Here is a 19,638-nt window from a genome sequence, read left to right on the forward strand (position 1 = left end):
GATAACGAAGTGAATAATATTGACTACTAGTATTAATTAGCTAGGCTTCTAACGCCCAGATTCCTGGCCATATAGAGAAGAACTGGGGCGGGGGCGGGGGAGCAGGAGGGTTCGCGTCTGAACAAAATGCACTGGAAATGGGAGGGGGAGGACCGGTGTATACAACTACAAAGGAGATGCGGCGTTGTATATGGGTGTTGTATTCCTTCTTGAAGGCGCGTGTTCTTGCAGCCCCCACCGCCGCCGAGTGGGATCGGAACGGAGCCAGCACAAAGGGAAAATCTGCTGTTGCGGGAGATTGAGATTCCAAGCGCTCCCCCCCCCCCCCTTCCTCACGTTATCACTTAATCGCTTTCGCTCCGCTTTCCCAGCCAGCCCGGGAGGGAGGGAAGGTAGCAGTGATAATAATATCGAATTAACGAGGAACACCCCGTTTCTTCAGGGGTTTGGAAGTTAAGACCGCCGAGAGTGCACCAGGCGCCGCTCTCAGGTTGCCTTCATTCCTATGCATCCTTGCGTGCGTTCGTCTGGGAGGGCTTTTCCTTTACAAATAAGAGGCTGGGGGATTTGCCGGCGAGGCAACCGCTAGTGATGTCAGTTCTTGCCTAAAATAGAGAGAGGGAGAGTCTGCAAATCCACCGTTAAACCTTCCAATCCAGCCTCAGCCGACACCATGGCAATGTGAGATCACCCACCGTCTCACAACGCGTTCATACACAACACATAACCCCCCTTCCTCCAGTCTCTCTCTCACACACACACAAACAATCCCAGCTAGCTCTCCGGGTGAGGGTAGAAAGTGAAGAATCAAAGCCCTGGCACTGCTTAAACCTTGTCGTTTCCCCATTGATCGTAGCCTTTCCTCACGGGGGTTGTGGGCTTTTGGATTTCCCTCCCCCTCCTCCATTCTCTCTTCCTCACTCCCCCTCCCCTCTCGTTCGCACTCCCCTTCTCTACCAAAGCATTCAAGCTTCCAGAAGACGTTCAGAAATTTCACTCCAAGCCAAGGAGGAGGAAGAAGAAGAGGTGGAGGTGGCGGCGGCGGTAGCAGCAGCGGGGGGTTTGCTCTTCTTGGATGCTGGCTTTTCAGAGCCGGGAGGATTATACAAGGCAGGAACCACCGAGGGGTTCCCGACGCCCAAAGATAAGACCGAAGGGAGCGTCCTGAATCTTCCCCGCTGAAAGCGCCTGCGCTTTGTGGAAGCCCCCAGATTTCTGGAGAAAGACAAGCGAGGGGGGCTCGCACGGCACCACCATGGCATCGACGGAAAGGTGAGGCGGGACGGGGGACTTGAATTTGCCGGGAGGGGTGGGGACGGGAAGGTCGAGGTCTGCCGCCAGAGCGTGCCACGGCTTAAAAGAGTTTCATTTTACCGAGGTTGTTAAAACGGAGAGCGGCGCCTCCGCGGTCCTTTTCCCCGGCGCCTAAAAAAGAGGCGTGCAATGGCAGCCTAGAGCTGTGGTAGAACCGTCTTTCAAAAAGGAGCCCCCTTCGGGAAGAAAGGCTGCCCATTTCATATCAGCCTTGACTTCTGTAATCCTTGCAAGGCTAAACGTTACCAAACCATCCCACCCCCCCACCTCCAAGGAGATTATCCAGACCGGGATTGTTTATAGAGGAAATCCCTTAGTTAGATCAGTGGGACTTTCTTCGGAATGAAGCATTGTAGAGCCTGGCGTGGCCATTCACAACCCTTACCCCAGAGTACCCTCCCTTACATTCAAAGTGAGATCTGTGTAAAATAGCACCAGAAGAAACCTGGAAATTGCCGCTTACCTGGGAATCTCATTGGAGCTATTTTAAGACAGATATGCAGAGGTGGCCTGCTAGGGTGTTAGTCTCAAATCTTTCAGAGAGTTCATTGCATTGCAGAAGGTGGGATTTAATTTTCAGCGTTTAAGAGCGGCGCTTTAAAAACGGGAATCGAAAACAAGCTCAGAATAGGAAAGCGAAAGGTGGCGATTTACCGAGTTTTCCAACGGGATCGACAAACGTGCCAGCAAAAGCCAAGGCAACCGGGACGTCGCCACGCTGGGAGTCGTGGGGATTACCCAACAGTTTACCCTATTCCGGAGCAAGCAAACACACGTTTTTTGGCGTTACCCTCTGCTATGTAGGAAAATACTTTTGAAAGTATTTGGTTGTTTGCTGCCTGTTGCGAAAGGTTTCCCGAGGCCCAAGTTAACTTCGGTGCTCTGGCTTTGTGGAATGGTTTTTGGGTTGTTTGCAGTGGAAAGTCGTGTCCGGGGTTCCATCGGTTTGTCCTGCAAGTATTAGGCGCCGGGCTATCCCTCCTTGAGCTCGGCGGGGCTTGCTGTCAGGTTGGATCAGCGTGATCAGCTCCGGAGAGAATCTTGTAAGCGCGGGATATGTAAGAGCGAGATTGAGGCTGCGCAGAAATAGACTGCTGGTCCTGTCCTCGGACGCGCGGCTGAAAGGCAATTTAAAGCAACCTGTAACTTCAAGGCGCGTTGCTGGGAACTGTTGCGCGACTTAAGAGAAGGAAAATAATTTTTTTCTGGCTAAAAGCCGGGGAATTTCTTAGAGCTTTGCACGATGCGGTATACTCTTCGGGGGAAGAGGCAGAGATTCCTGTGGGGATATTATTCCTATGAAATTATTATAAACCTTAGAACCTTAGAACCTTTCCTTAAAAGACCAGGGGATTTCAAAATCTGATTTAGGAACTTTGCTTTTAGGAATTGTACAATTTCCTTTTACAATGATTTAGCTCAGTTAAATATTGTCAAGGAAATTAAAGGCAAGTAACAGTTACCAAAACAAGGGATATTCGTAGGCATCATCAACTTAATAATTCATTGCTATTAACCCTGTTTTCCATGCATCCTGCAGATATAAATAATGCATTTACCATGTTTATGTGACCTAGTTAAACAGGACCTACTGATTCCACTTAGGTTTTTTTTTTTTTTTACTATCTGGCTGACCTCTGTCTCCCGCCCCGAGTATATCTAATCCATTAGATTAGTACAACAAAACACAAATGCCAGTTTTGGAAAATGCATCCCCATCAGTATGTGAAGGAAAGGAATGTTGATAAATCCAGATAAATCATTGTCGTTGATATTTAATGGCCGAGTTCATACAAGTTAACTGTAAATCAAACTTGATAAAAGACAATGACTGCCCTCACATCTCATGCTATTCCCCAGCAAACGAGGTGCTTTATTAGAGTTTAACCTGATAGCTTGATTGGCATACCATGTTAAGACATTGACTTTGTTTCCCACAAAGCTCTGAGTCCCATTTCAGCTTACAAGAACATGCTGGCCAACAGCTAGATAATAGTGTCTAATATGAGTGAATCTGTGTAATTGTTGACATCTCTATCAGCAGCAATTATGTTATGACCCACATATCAGATGTACTGTATGTGAATGAAAGAGACTGAATGAGGCACTGAGGACATATACTGCTGATACAGTGTTTGAGTTACAGACACCCAGCTCATTAAAGCTGCATTATGTCACAAAAATAAAGAACCTATGGTTCTCTAGAGGCTGGGGAGCAGTGATACACATATCATAACTTTGCAGTGAAACTCGGCATGAGTTACCTACTTATAGAGTTGAAACATGATGATGTTCGTCCCTTGTTTTCAAAGAGGACCTTGACATCTAATGTGTTGTGGGCTGTCCACGGTGTGTCCTCAGGTGGCTGGTGAGGCGTATACGGGCTCGGAATGTTCTGCCACATGTCGGGCAGATGTGTGGGCACCACTATTGCAGCATTTGCAGCTTGGCGGCTTGAAGATGTGTGGACTTCACTTCCCCGAATTCCCCAATCAGCTATGCTGGGGAATTCTGGGAGTTGAAGTCCACACATCTTCAAGCTATTCTGGAGAATTCTGGGAGTTGAAGTTCACACATCTTCAAGCTGCCAAGTTGAGAAACATTGCTATAGGTCAGTGATGGTGAACCTATGGCACACGTGCCACAGGTGGCACGCAGAGCCATTTGTAAGGGCACGCGAGGCGCTGCCCTGTCAGCTAGCAATGCGCATGTGCGCGCTGGCCAGCTGAGTTCACCTTTTTTTAAAGCCATTTTTCACCCTGCCCAGGCTCCAGAGGCTTTATAGGAGCCTGGGGAGGGCGAAAAGAGCCCCCCCCCCCGGAGGCCCTCCGGAGGCTTCATGAGCTTCCCTGACGCCTTCAGAGTGGTCAAAATGACCCTCAAAGTGACTTCCGGTTTGCTCAGAGGGTCGTTTTGAGCGCTCCAAAGGCTTCAGAGAAATTCAGGTAAATGTACTTTCAACCCTTTCCATAACCCTTATCAAGTAGGGATTTTAGAGCTGTTGGCTAGATTGAGAGGCTGAATATCCTGGAAGAAGGCTACAGCTAACCACTTTCGTAATGCTGCTTGGAAAAAAAAAACCTGCGTAGGTGCAATCACCAAAAGTCAGGCTCAGCTTCTAAGTCACATTATCTTTAGGGCAGTATATATTCCTACAGATGTTCTTTTGAGGTCTTCAGGCTAAATGCACAATGAAATTTGCAAGAAGTTGTATACTTAGAATGAGCTTGCATACACTCACAATTCCATCTCTAATTTAGAATTCTTCTGCATAGACTGGGCTAGCAGTAGCATTCTCAGAATGAAATTGAACAAATTCACCATACAAATAGCATCTGGTGGGGAAGGTTGAACTGCTGTTCAAAAAAATCACCAAGCCAACAAGGGTTTGTTTCCTTAAAAATACTAAATACTGTATACATATATCTCTAGTCTTTGTCAAACATTCATTAAAAATATATGGAATACATCAGGGCTATTATATGTGGACTACTAAAATGCATGTGATCACTAAAAAGTAGCAGAGCATAGAGTCTTCTGTATCTTTTGTCCCTGTCTAGTGCTATTGGTTTTTTGCAATCCAAATCTGTTAGCCTAGATGTATTTTTAAATTTTAGCATAAAAACTATAAATGGATAGAAGAATTACACAGTTTATAGCTCCCATTATTGCTTTTAGATTGCTCTAAAAATACATTGTGTGGACTTCAAATAAATCAAACTTTCTATTTTCCAAATCATTAGTTCAAATACAAACACACACACACACACACACACAAACACACACACACTACATTGTAAGGGAAAAAATAGTCACGATATGCTTCTAGAGTCATTACCATGTCCCATTGTAGTCATTATCTACCATATCTATATTTCAAGCTTTTCTTTAAATTTAATGCATGCCTCAGATTCAGTGGGATGCTCCAGATAGGAAAATGGGAATATTCCTATTGAAAATGATTGAGGGGATCCTCAACCAGATAAGCTAACAAGTGGTTAGTATAAAGTGGTTTCTTGCATGTTAAAATTTGGTCTTGAGCAAATAGTCTAGGCTCTAGGGAATCCCATAGGTGCTTTTTCAGGAGGCAACTGGACTTTGTTTTTTTCTTTGAAGATGTTTTGTTTCTCATCTAAAAAGCTTCTTCAGTTCTGGCTTGAGCAAATCTTATGCAACAAACAAGGACTAAAGACACTGGGCAGTTGATAATTGAAATAAATTATCTGGAATATAAAAGCAAAAGAAATGTAGGCATGCTCATAGATAGACCAAGGTCATTATTGTGATATTTATTATTAACAACATTTATAACTCACCTCATTCTTGAAGAACTCTGGTTGAGGTACAAGACTAAAGAAAAATGATAAAATCAAAAGTACAAATTAGTTAGCACCCATAAAGTCAAAAGTCCAAGTTAGCACCCATAGAAGATGCCATACGTCCAACAGTTGAAGCCAAAGAGTTACTGAAATAAAGCAGATTTCAGTTATTTATGGAAGGATACTAGAGCAATGATTGCATATACTTTGGAGTGGGTGTGTTTCATAAACAGAGCTGCCATGGCTACATAGACATATCCATGTATGCCTATCAGAGAAGTATTCTTAGCAGGACTTTATTAAGATGGCCACATTTGGCAATTATAGAAATGTGTTATTTGAACCATAATTTACTAAGGAAAAGTGATGACAATTGTAACCAAGCACTTCTGAGTGACATAACATTAGGTGAGAAATAGCAAAAACTGTTAAGAGATGGAGAGCACCTAGCAACATTTTACTTCCTTCATCAGTTCCCCAAAGTAACTTATTCACTGGAACCGTCCAGACTGCTTGCTACCAACCAGTATCTGAAAACTGATTGGAACAATTCTAAGCATAATCCAACTCTGCCATCCAGTACTTATTATCTTGATAATATATTGAATATATCTGAAAAAGCCTAGACCTATACAATATATCCATTGATTAGGAATCAGTTCATTTCTAGTAGTTAACAAGAGGCTCTGAAGCAGAGCCCTGGTGTATTTATAACCATGACATCTATTGAGAGCATGAAACAGAAGACGTCTGCAGCAGTTTCCTCTATGGACTTAGAGCCATGATGGCGAACCTATGGCACGGGTGCTAGAGATGGCATGCAGAGCCCTCTCTGTGGGCATGCGTGCCGTCGCTAGCTGCTCTTTCGGTGTCTGGTGCACACATGCAGCCAGCTGGTATTTGTGGGTGCCGGACACTGGAAAATGCCCCCCAAATGGCCTGAAAATGGCTCCACAAACAGGCATGTGCATGCTGGCCAACTAGCCTTCGGGTTTCTGGTGCTCCGGCGCGCGCAATGCTCATAAGCGTGCCAGAAACCCGAAGACCAGCTGACTGGCACATACATGCACACTGGCCAGCTGGTCTTTGGGTTTCTGGTGTTCCAGCACACACATGCATACGTATTCCAGTTTGGGCACTCTGTGCCGAAAAGGTTCACTATCACTGACTTAGAGGATTGATGGAAGAAAAATCCCCTAACAAGGAAGCAGCAAAAATTTCAGGTTGTGTAGATTAAGGAACGGAAAGACTGGAGAGCTTGCTTACATACTTCTAGTTGAATACTAGAAATACTTCTACTCCACTCAGGAGCTTCAGTTGCATAAGGCTTTTGACTTCTTTGTCCAGTGGAATGAAGGAGGCTGTTATCTATAAGGTGTCATCAAAGGTTCGTTCTAGATTATAGTATCAGAAAGAAGATAAAATCAGTTTCTAGCTTCTTAGCAATGTCTCAACTGTCACCCAGGGTTATAGGGGTCAAGGTTCATGGAGAAATTATGAAACCATAATAGCAACATTTTACTGGCTAAGGATGGTAGTAATATTCCTAAGGAATGCAGAAATAGGCCATATATATAAATGGCATTTCAATGTTGAATTGGCTAGACATATTCACAGCGTGTGCTTTAAAAATCCATTGTTTTCTTCCCAAACCTGATTCCAAATATCTGGCTACCACTGTGCAAGTTTACACCAGACAAAACTTACACTGGGGTTGGAGAGAAGGTAAGTCCATAATTTCCCAGGCAATTAAATAATGGTGTACATAAAAATGTTGTGTGGGTTAACACATGTCAGGATAAAATTGAAACATTATTTCTTCCTCCTTGTCTCTCATCTTTACAATCCAACCACGCTCAATATAATAGAACCTTTGGCTTCAGTAGGTTTGGTAGCATGGACTGGTGTTTTGTGAACAAGCTAGCACCAACACCTATTATTCCGTTCTGGTCCATAAGTTATCAATTTGTGCAGCAGGTTGCTAGCAGCTGATGCACTTCCAGTGAACAAGAAAATGATTTCCACTGCTTTTAAAGCTGGAAATGGGCAACCTTTGATAGCCAAGTTCTGTATTTAATGTTTTTTGGTAATAGGCAAGCCACAAAGTAACTAAGATACATCAAATGCTTGGGAATGAGGAGCGCTTGGGAGGGGTTATTGCCGTAAGCGTCCATTTTGAAGCTTTCCTTACAGTTGTCATGTTTTTCATTTAAAAAGAGCAGGAGACCGATCTGTCTTTTCAGCGTTCATGCTCAGAGGAGACTGCATGGGCCATAAAGTTTCCTACTCTTGATTTACTAGAAAGACAGACGGCTACTACTTCACCACCTATCAGGCACTGAGTTGCTGAGTAAATAAAATATTTTGCTGCTGGAGATTAAAGCCATGGCATCCGCACCAGATAGAGCTAATGCTTGGCAACAGTTGAGATAGAAGTTTCCAACTTTGCCCTCCAGAAAGGAAAAAAAAGATGTCTCTCTTTGCCAAGCTGTAGCATTTAATGGCACAAACAGGTAGCCCTCTGGCAAAGCATCAGGTGACCCTGAATTAGTACACATCTTGTAGGCAGAGGAATTAAATTCTCTAGTTTTATTGCTAATTTGAATTGCAAAGAATTTACCTTCTGTCATGTGATGCTGTTGTTGGTAGCTCAGAAAAGCCTTGAAGATTGTTTACCATCTTCTAAATAGGACACTGTGATAATTTAGTCATAGAACTGGTGGAAAATACATTGAACATGCAGGATTGGTTGTATCATCCTTTATTTTTCATAGGCGTTGTCTGATTTTCATTTTTTTACATCTTTGTTTTAATCGTACTTAATTTATGCCTTCAATGTATTTTCTCCTCATATGTAATTCTCTTTCTCAGTAACATTTTCAATGTTAAATCCATTAATTAGAAGATGCTACAAGCCTCCTTGGAAATGTTGGTCAACAACTTTTTACCTGAAAACACCAAGGGTATTTCTTTCACTATAAGAGTTGGAGGATGGGATGTCTACATTTATTTCCTATTCCTTCAACTAATATTTTATCCCTCAAAGTGATCAGTTGCAAAGAGAAGCCTTTTTTGTACATGCGAGTTTCAGTTGCAAAGATAAGTCTTTTTTGTACATTCGAGTTCCTTAAGTGGTTTTGAATCATGAAAATGTAAATTATGTAGAGAGCTTCACCAGATAGATAAGGGTCTGCAGGCTTCCTCAATGTACATATGGAAAGCAGAATGGGTGTGTGGGCCACTAAGACAAGTTATTGCCTTCCTGTCACCCGTGTTATTTAATATCACATATGGAATGTCTGAATAGTGCTATTGTGATGCAATCAAGTCAGTTTTTAAGAACATAAAAATCCATGGAGCACAAAGCTTCACTTCAGTGTTGGTATACAGTGCCAGGACTCTATATGCCTTATTATTTCTTTTATCTCACTTGGCAATCAAGGATCAGAAAGAATGGACTCACTAATGAAATCATGACTTCAGAGATTTGGAAAGTATTTGTCTTCTACTCCTGCTGCATTTCAACAAATAGTAGCACCTGGCCAACTTTGTGTGTGGATTGGAAAGCCAAGCTGTTAGTATTTGGACAGAAGACCATGAATAAATTACAAGACTGTAGGGTCAATTTAAAAAAAAGCTTGGGGAAAAAATGACAAAAAAATTGCTTGTACTCATAAAGACACCAATTGCTGAGCTTGACCTGACATATCTTTTTCTTAACTAAACCTCTGGATATCTTTATGGCACAAGTGGGAGCAGAACAGGGATGATGATGTATTTTGGGGGGCATTAGATGAAGAGGTTATTGTCTAATAAGGAAGAGTTATAACCTGGAAACAATAGAATTGGAAAAGGTAGTTAGGTAGTTCCCAGGAGATGGAACCTGTTTTAGAAGTGAACCATTAGACCTTACTTTAACAAAAAGATATTTCATTCCAGGCACGAAATACTGGGATGAAATGGTAGGATGGTAGGAAAAAGAAGAGGTGGTTCATTTGTTTGGGTTCAGTGTTAATTTTATCTCCAAGGTTGTCCTAATAGAAACCAGGATCCTAGTCTGTGCTACAAGAAGGGCTTTCTATAAAATCTTTTTTAAGGGAAGAAAGTGTTAGTTATTCATTTGTATTCCTGCTTTGGTCTTCTATAATTTGATCCACTTCAAAGAGCTGGGGGTGGGGGAGTGGCATATATATATATGTCACACACACACACACACAGACACACACAGAGGTCTTGGTGTATTCGGGTCTTTTCCCGTGTAAGATTGAGAGTATCTTGGCGACGTTTCGACGAGGTCCCACTTGCCATCTTCAGGCTGGTGGCTTCGGCTTTGAACAAAGCGTGATCCGAGCTGCCGTCTTTCTATAAATATTGGTGTGCGTGTGGAGTGCTGGCTTTGTTGCTGTAAGCAGATTGGTTGGCTGTGTTGTAACAACTTGATTAGTTGATGGAGTTGATGTTTGCAGATTAGTTGACAATTTCGTAACATCCTGTGTGGCTGAGGTACTGGCTGTGTGCCTATTGTTCTTTTGTGTTGTAACGACCTGGGTAATGGGCTGTGTGATGACATCTTGAGCTCTATTGTAGTGATATCCTGAGTCCTGTGCTGCAACCTCCTGGGGGGTTGGCTACGTTGTAACATCCTGAGCCTTTGGGTTGAGTTCTGTGATGTAATATCCTGAGCAGATGGCTGTGGTGTAACATCCCGGGCTTTGGTTTGGCTCTGAGTTTGTGGTCTGGCCATGTGTTCATGGTGTGTGTCAGTATGGGCGTCGGAGGGGTGTACAGCAATTGGTGATTGGTTTGGCTTCTGGATGGTGGTTGCATTTCGTCTATGGGATGGGTTTGGGTTTGAGTCTGGTGAGGGTGACTGGTGGTGGCATCCTGTGTTGTTCTGGGTCCGGTGTCAGTTTTCGTGGCTGGGACTCGTTTGTTGACTAGGGCTAGTTTCCAGATGTCTTGTAGGCAGGAGGTGTCGTCACATTTATTCATGTTGTGGGGTGTTTCTCTATTTCGATGGCTTCCATAATTATTCTCTTATTGAAGTGTTCAGTTTTGGAGATTAATTTGGTTCTTTCGAAATCAGTTTCATGTCCTGTTGCTTTAAGGTGCTGGAAGAAGTTTTTTCTTCTTTTCTGACTGCTTTCTGATTGCTTATATATATATATATATATATATATATATATATATATATATATATATATATATATATATATATGTGTGTGTGTGTGTGTGTGTGTGTGTGTGTGTGTGTGTGTGTGTGTGTATTTGTGTTACAAATAAATTTGTGTTTATTTATTTATCAGTACAATTACAACACACACACACACACACACACACACATATATATATATTCACGGGGGTAGGTATGCTGTTCTTGTTGTATTTAGGTGTTTTTGGCTTCGTGCTTGTGCGAGTAAGGCGTGGTCGGAGCTGTCGTCTTTCTATAAATCTTGGTGTGTGTGTGTGGAGTGCTGGCTTAAATTGTTTTACCAACCTAATCCAAAGAGAGACTCCCCACAAGAACTGAGACACAAAACAGGACAACACAATTTTGCAATACCATGTAATAGAGAAACATCCCCACAACATGAATAAAGGTGATGATACCTCCTGTCTACCAGACATCTGGAAACCAGCCCTAGCCAACAAACGAGCCCCACCCACCACCCAGGCCGTTACAACACAAAACAACAGACACACAGTCAGCACCAATCTACCAATCATGATACAACCACACAGCCAATCAATCCACTTACTGAAACAAAGCCAGCACTCCACACTCACTCCACATAGCACTCCACACTCACCCACCAAGATTTATAGAAAGAAGGCAGCTCCGACCATGCTTTAAGCCGAAAACACCATCATGAAGATGGCGAGTGAGACTTCGCCGAAACATTGCCAAGACATTCTCCTAGGCGCTGCTTGGAGTGTCCAAGCACGGGTTAACTTCAGCTTACTGCCCAAGGACTGAGTTCAAGATTCTTGTAGCTCTGCCTCTTGCTCCCCTCAGAGGCCCAGTTTTAGAAAACTCAGTCGTTCTACAGAACGCTTTTTGGGGAGATCCAGTCCTTGTGCAGCAGGCTGGACCCTCTAGATAGTATAGTGTAGCTCCTTTATAATTAGTTTGTATAGTTTAGCTAGGTTCTAGGTTCTTTGTTATTTTTTCCGGTTTTCTTCGTTGTTTTTCCACAGATTTGAACGCGCGAGGCAGGCTGGGGGGGTTCGTTTGGCGATCGCTGATGAACTTTTGGGGGACAGGTAGGCAGTTAGAACCCCCAGCGCAGAGCATTAGGCTATTCAAGCTGCCCCTGGTGTTGTTGTAGATGCAAGCGTGCACGCGGCCGCCATTTTGTTTTCAAAATTGGCGCGCTTTTCTCCTGGGCTTTTCTGCCTTAGCCGCACAGCCTGACCTCACTGCAGATCGCCGCGGAGGGGATTTTAAATTCGGGCCTTGCTCTGGGCTTCCAGACAGGCTCCTTCCCCTCTGGACCTCCCAAGCGGCTGCAGGGGTTCTTTTGGTCGCTGTCAGACCATTCGCCCTTGCATTCATAGCGCGCATCTGCAGGCACCCGGCCTCCCTCAGCTGGCGCCATTTTCCAGCCCCACTTGCAATTGGTTCCTGCAGGACTCGTGTGGCAGCGTTTCTCCGAAGGACTTTCCAGGCGCAGCAGGCCACAGTCTCCTTCTTCCTCCTGCCAGCCATCATAGTTCTTCAACCAGCATATATGGAGAAACAAGTGGATCATCAGATGGACCCACAGCCAGTAAGCGCAGCAGGCCCAACCCTTCTGCCAAAGGTGATGGGGTGGGGTGTCCAGCTAAGGGCAAACACCCTAGAGTTAGGAAGCCCTCTAAGGCTGATGAGAAAATGGCTGAAAGACGCCAAAAGGCCCTTGAAAAACAGTTCCAGATGGCCCAGTCAGCGCAGCAGCAGCAGCCTATAGCGCCTTCACCCAGGGAGGAGGGTGCAAGTCCTTCCCTACCCACCCCCAGCGAGGGGAATCCCCTTCTCTGCCAGAGGAGGAGGATTTTGGGTTTTCTCCCAACCCTTCCAGGGCTCCCCTTGGCTCTCCCAGCCATTCCCTGGCTGAAGACTCCCTTGATGAGGCAGACTCCCTTGCAGGGGAGGGGTCTCTGGGTATTTCGTGGCCGGCCCAGACCCACCTCAGATGCAGGAGCCACCCTTGTCTAAGGTCATGCAAGATGTTGTGGCGCGTTCTATCTCACAGGGCATTTCAGATGGCATGCAGCAGTTGGCCTCTAAATTACCAATTGCCACTGCAAACCCCAGCAAGGGTAAACCTGTAAGGTCTCAGGAGCCCACAATTAGGGAGGCCTCCCCTACTCCCACTGGCATCAGTGAAGTGTCAGACAGTGAGGAAGCGGAGCAGGATGCCCTGGACCTCTCTGAGGATGAGAATCCCGCACCCGAGCTGCCCATTACCACAGGCCTCTTTAAGCCCTCCATGTTTAGGGCTATTCTTACCAAAGCCCGTGCCACTGCCCCCCAAATGGGCCTACCTGCTTTGGCAGAGAAGCCCTCCTCTGATCAGGGTGCCAAGGAAGCTATTGGCCCTCAGGATCCAGGCGTGGGACTATTTAAGGAAGTCGTCCCCCCCCCCCCCGGACCTGGTTCCAGCTCCACAACTATTTCTGGATATCATTCAGTGCCAATGGGTCCAACCGGGCTCCATGGCCAACCCCAGTGGGACAGATAAGAAGCTATATACCATGGAAGGCCCTCTGGAGGAACTATTGAAACTTCCTCAAGTAGATGACCCCATTGTCTCCCTCACCTCTAACTCTGCCCTTCCGGCTGATTTCCTGGAGGGCCTAACGGCAGAGGACAAGAGGGTGGAGTCAGCTTCCCACAAGACTCACCTGGCCACAGGGTGGGCCATGAGGGCCTCTTCATCCTCTTCATACTTCAGCAGGGTGGCGCTCTTCTGGCTCCGCAAACTGTTGGCCGGCCTCCCAGCGGGGGATACTAGGACAAGGCAGGATATTAATGATAATAGCGGCCATTGAGTACTCTGCTGATGCCTCACTTAGTTCCACCAAATTCTCCTCCATAGCCCTGGCCTCCACTGTAACTTCGTGCCGCCTGCTGTGGCTCCGTCACTGGCAGGCAGACGTGAAGGCAAAGTGGAAGGTTGCTTCCGCTCCCTTCAAAGGGGGTAAGCTGTTTGGGGAGGCCTTGGACCCCTTCTTAATCAAGTCCAAAGATAAACGCAAGGTGTTGCCGGCGGTTACAAAGAAACCGGACTGCAGGGCCCAGTTCTTTCGTAGGAATTCCTTTCGAAGCTCGGAGCCCTTCACCTCTTCAGGGGCCCCAGCCAACCTTATGCCCAAGCCCAAGATCATTCCCAGGATAAATCCTCCTGTAGGGACAAGACCAGACAACAGGGCAACCGTCGACCATTCCGTGGGGGGTATTCCAACTGCTCCTTTCGGAAGCTGAAGTGACCATCCCCGGGACCCTCTCATAGGCGGCCGTCTCCAACTCTATGCCGCCCAGTGGGAGGAGACCACGACGGACACCTGGATTCTGAACACGGTCCGTCACGGGTTGACCCTGGATTTCCTCTCCTTCCCCCCGAGGACCATCTCCATTCGTCAAAAATTACAGACTTGACTTTTTTGCCTCGGCTGAGGCAGCATTTGGAAGAAGAGTTCTACAGAGAGTCGTCGCGACCCCCGCGGCATTGGACAATTCTTCTTCCCTCCCTGAGACGGCATAGCTTTGGCATGTCCCGTGCTTGGACACTCCAAGCAGCACCTAGGAGAATGACCATTGGCTTACCTGAATGGTCATTCTCTAGGCTCTGCGGGAGTGTCCAACCCCACCCTGAAGGCGGCCGCGGAATCCCTTCCATCATTGGGGACGTGGATCATTGCCATAGGCAGGTTACTTGGACTTATCTTCATATTTTGAAACTGAGCCTCTGAGGGGAGCAAGAGGCGGAGCTACAAGAATCTTGAACTCAGTCCTTGGGCAGCAAGCTGAAGTTAACCCGTGCTTGGACACTCCCGCAGCGCCTAGAGAACGACCATTCAGGTAAGCCAACGGTCAATCTCAATGTTACACAGGAAAAGACCCAAATACAACAAGACCAGCATATATATAATTTTTGCTGATAAATAAATGAAGGGAGACTTGTATAGATCTATTTCAAGCTATTTAGCTCTCATCAGCTAGCCATACCCTTACTCGGATTCAAATCTGGGCTGTTTTTACATATTAGGCTGTTATATTAACCTCTAAGCCTTACCTTACCTTTACCTTTATTTCGATTTTTATACCGCCCCCTCTCCCCAAAGGGACTCGGGGCGGTGTACAGTCAAATGAAATAGATAAAATGGACTACAAACATGCAAACATAAAAACATAGAAGAGGAGGCAATACAACACTGTACAGGTAAAGCAGATAAAAACAGTATATCAACAATCCTAAAAAATACCCAATTAAAATTACCCAGTTAAAATATATCTGCCAAGAGGTATAATAAGGTTATGAATGGTCCAGGCCGGCTAAACGGGGGGGGAGGTCATTCCAGAGGGTTGGGCCCATCACAGAGAAGGCTCTACTCCTAGGTGTCGCCTGTTGGCACTGCCTAGTGGACGGCACCCGGAGGAGCCCCTCCCTGTGAGAGCGAATCGGTCGCAGGGAAGTGTGTGGTAGGATGCGATCCCGCAAGTACCTAGGTCCTGAGCCATTGCTCGCCCCCTATGGTCAGCGATGGAATCAACTGACTGAACCGGGGTGCCGGTAGCCACAGCCACTCAGTCTTGGAGGGGTTGAGCTTGAGTCTGTTGTCCCCCATCCAGACCCCGACGGCTTCCAAACAGCGGGTCATCACCTCGACAGCCTCGTTGGGGTGGTCTGGGGTGGAAATGTACAGCTGCGTATCGTCAGCGTACAGATGATACTCCACCCCAAAACCACGGATGATCTCCCCCAGCGGCTTCACATATGCGTTGAACAGAAGGGGCGAGAGGACCGACCCCTGAGGCACCCCACAAGTGAGTGGCCTCAGAGTCGACCTCTGCCCCCCTGCCAACACACATTGCGTCCGGTCGGAGAGGTAGGAGCCAAACCACCGCAAAACGGTGCCTCCAACTCCCATCCCCCCCAGCCGGCGCAATAGGATACCATGGTCGATGGTATCAAAAGCTGCCGAGAGATCTAATAGGACCAGGATAGAGGAACAACCCCTATCTCTGGCCCTCCAGAAATCATCGACCAACGCGACCAAGGCCGTCTCCGTGCTGTGTCCGGGCCAGAAGCCGGACTGGCGTGGGTCTAGATATTCGGATTCCTCAAGGTGTCGTGGAAACTGCTGTGCCACCACATTCTCTACAACCTTCGCTAAAAAGGGAAGGTTGGAGACTGGACGATAATTAGCTAGCTTCATCGGGTCAAGGGAAGGCCTCTTGAGTAAGGGCCTCACCACTGCCTCTTTCAAGGCGGCAGGGAAGGACCCCCCGCTCAAAGAGGCGTTCACCAGGCCCAGTAGCCAGCCTCGTGTCACTTCCCAGGATGCCAGTACCAACCAGGAGGGACACGGGTCCATTAAACATGTGGTCGGTCGCAGCCATCCACGCAACCTATCCAAATCCTCGGGGGCAACAGACGCAAACTCCTCCCAGAGTGGTCTCCCAAGACTCACTGTTGGCGGCTCCTCTGGTCCACTGAAGGGGGCCCATCCACTCCGGATCTGAGCGATTTTGTCCTGCAGATATTCCCCAAACTCCTCTGCTCTGCCCTGTAAAGGGGCTTCCCGCGTCCTCTGTGATAAGAGAGAGCGGGTCACCCGAAACAGGGCGGCAGGGCGGTTATCGGCGGACGCAATAAGAGTGGCACAATGTATGCGTTTGGCCACTCTTAATGCCACAAGGTAAGTCCGTAAATAGGCTCTTACTTGTGTTCGGTCAGATTCGGAGCGTGAAGACCTCCACCTGCCCTCTAGGCGTCTCCTATGGCGCTTCATCACCCTCAGGTCCTCGGTGAACCAAGGAGCCCGGGTGGGTCGCCGCCGCAGGAGAGGCCACAAAGGCGCAACTCGGTCCAGGGCCCCAGCGGCTGCCCTATTCCAGGCAGCCACTAGGTTCTCGGAGCGAAAGTGGGTCAGGGCTACAGGGAATGGCCCAAGCTCCGTCTGGAACCTATCAGGTTCCATCAGGCACCTGGGGCGGTACCAACTTGGACAGTTTGGTTCCGCCTCCTCGCGGTGGGGGTATGTTCCCTCTAAGGTGCGCGGCTGCGCGGCCGCGCACATGGCAAGTAAATACCGCGCAGCAGTTTCTCACTGCCGCGCAGTGTCATTTGCCAGACACGGACTGCAGTCTGTGCACTCTGCAGAACAGCCGCGGAATCGCGAACGAAACCCCCTCCAGCTAAACAGGAGTCTTGACAACATTTTTTAAAAAGTTTGGGTGGAATTGGTGCAGTTTATTATGCGGTTGCATGTGGGTGGCACCTCCTGATTCTCCGCGCTTCGGACCTGTCAACAAAGCTTTTCGCTTGCGTGCAAGCCAGCGCCCTAAACGGGGCTGGGTCCAGTCGTCTCTTCCCTGCCTTTCCTTCCCTTTTTATGTCCTGTCTTGGACGTGCGGGCGGGCATGCGCATGCTGTGGACACGCCCGCTTAGACGCCGAGGTTGCTGGGTGCTTAGCTGCGTGCGTATCTCCCAACGTTAAAGGACGTCCCGGCTCCCCTCCCCCCCCGCCGCCGCCTTAGTCTCTTTCCCGGCCTTTGTCCCACCCGGCAGCCCTATGGAGGTCGTGCTTCTGCCTGGCAGCTGCTTGCTGAGAAGCCCGTGGAGGAGCAGGCGAGGGGCACTGTGTCTCCCCCAGGACCGAAAAGCCCCCTTTCTGCCTCTGCCTTTGTCGACGGCTGCGCTGAAGCCCCTTAACTCCCAGACCCCCCTCCCCAATATCTGAACCTTCTGTGTGCTGGGAAGTTGCAGGGGGAGGATGGAGAAAGCTCAGCCCGTCTTCGCTCCCCAAACTACAGAGAGCAACACTCGGAGGAGGCCAAGTTTCCTCTGCCTTGGGGGAGATTTAAAAGAGGGCAGCAGTCCAGGTGCGGGGGGGGGATCCCAAACATCCCGTTTTGTTTGGGATGAGGTGGAGCCGGTTCTCCCCGTCCAGACGTCCTGCGTGCGTATCTCTTCCTGGTTTTTTTTCTCTTACGTGCCTCCTTGGTGCAGCAGGCTAATGCCGGCCAAAGGAGTGGGGCGGATGGCATGGCACAACTGGGTAAATTATAAACCACAGATTTTAATCCTATTTAATTTTTAATGGTATCAAATTTAGCTATAAAGTGGCCTTACCTACTTTTTTTCCCCTGGGCCTGCTAAATTCTGGCCTGGATTTCCTATTGTGCAATTTGTGTCATGGACTTAATCATTTTAAATTCTATTAAATGCCAGTACACATCCTTTCTGCCAAGAGATCAGAAAAAACAATGCTCTAATCTTCTGATATTTAAATGATTTATAATATTGTTTAGATATATAATTTGGATTACATTTGAAAGCTCTGCATTGATTAAATACTATGGAATACAATCCTACAGCAGTTCTTCTTTCTTTTTTGGTTTTAGAAAAGGATAATTCCCTTTTTTGCCAGGCTTTTTGAATTAGTTTATGATGATGTTAACACTAGTTTTTAAGTAGATTTCAATTAAAAAAAATCTGTTAGTTGCTTTGAATGCCTTGGAGATGAAAAGATGGGGTACAAAACTGAAATAATAAAAAATTAGTACATTAATTTTGAAAAATAAATGCAATACTTGATTAATTTTATATCTTTATTCAAAATAGTTTTGGCAAGGGTGAGAGTTTCATGATAAATCATTTTATTACATTTATATTGCATTTATATATTATATTTATTACATTTATACTCCACATTATATATTTGTATTGTTATTTTAGTGTTTATTGTCAATTTTGATTGATATTATATTGATATATCTACTGATTTTAGTCATACTAAATAACAATTACTGCTATTATTTATCAGCATTAAATATTTACAGTTTTGAATAGTGACTTAGTCATATTTTAGAATAATAGGATTATCTTTTGATAGGATAATTGGCAAAATCTAATTCAGATGTGATGGATTGCATTCCAAAGGAATGTGAGAGGACAGGTTGCCTGCAAAATGCCAGGACCCAGGCTGTTGGTGCCATGTCTCTCTCTAGCCAGTCTAACAATGTAAAAGTTTAGCAGAGAGGCTTTTTTTTCCACTGTGACCAGAAAAGTATAGTGTTTGAGCGGCACATTTTCATGCCTGGCATTCATCAGGCTGAAACCTCACTCGCAATTGGCAGTTGACACTTGGAATGTTGCGCAAATATCCAGCAGACGCGACAACAGTTCAAACTGTTGCTCTCTTAGGTGCTCAGGCATGAAAATGTTCCGCTCAAACACTATACTTTTCCGCTCACACTGAAAAAAAATTAGAGGGAACATTGGGTGGGGGGTAGCGCCAGGGAAGTCCAGCCAGAGACATGAGTGATCTGACCATGACAGGGGAGTAATGGTTACATCCCCTCTTCCCAGATCACTCACCCACTGTTCAGATACAAAAACAAGGTCCAGAGTGTGGCCACCTTCGTGTGTGGGGCCCTGAATTAATTGGATCAGGTCCATGGCTGTCATGGAAGCCATGAACTCCCGAGCTACCTCGGATGCTTCCCCCGTCGACGGCAAGTTGAAATCCCCCATAACCACAAGCTTGGGGGTCTCAACTGCCGTCTCTGAGATCAGCTCGAGGAGCTCGGGCAGGGCTGCTGACGTATAGCGAGGAGCCAAGTATACAATCAGCAAGCCCCACTGCCTCCCTGGGCCCCATTTCACACCAAGGGACTCACATCCGGGTATCTGAGGTACAGTGAACTCCCTCGGCTCTAGACATTCCCGTATAACTACCGCTACCCCACCACCCTTACCCAGGGCTCGAGACTGATGAAATGCACGGAAACCC

At 46.6% G+C, this 19,638-nt stretch overlaps 1 protein-coding gene across 2 annotated transcripts in view; it reads left to right on the top strand.

The window, feature by feature from the left end:
• The first annotated feature begins 1,025 nt into the window (after positions 1-1,025).
• SLC1A2 (solute carrier family 1 member 2) overlaps positions 1,026-19,638 on the top strand; it is a 121,254-nt gene continuing 102,641 nt past the window's right edge. For both annotated transcript variants that reach the window (XM_081949059.1, XM_081949060.1), the window contains exon 1: positions 1,026-1,272. In XM_081949059.1, the coding sequence (XP_081805185.1) occupies positions 1,256-1,272 (17 nt within the window). In that variant the 5' untranslated portion in view covers positions 1,026-1,255. The remainder of the gene's footprint in view (positions 1,273-19,638) is intronic.

Source organism: Natrix helvetica (assembly GCF_964273705.1).
Source record: "Natrix helvetica genome assembly, chromosome: 1".
NCBI classification, from domain to species: Eukaryota; Metazoa; Chordata; class Lepidosauria; order Squamata; family Natricidae; genus Natrix; species Natrix helvetica.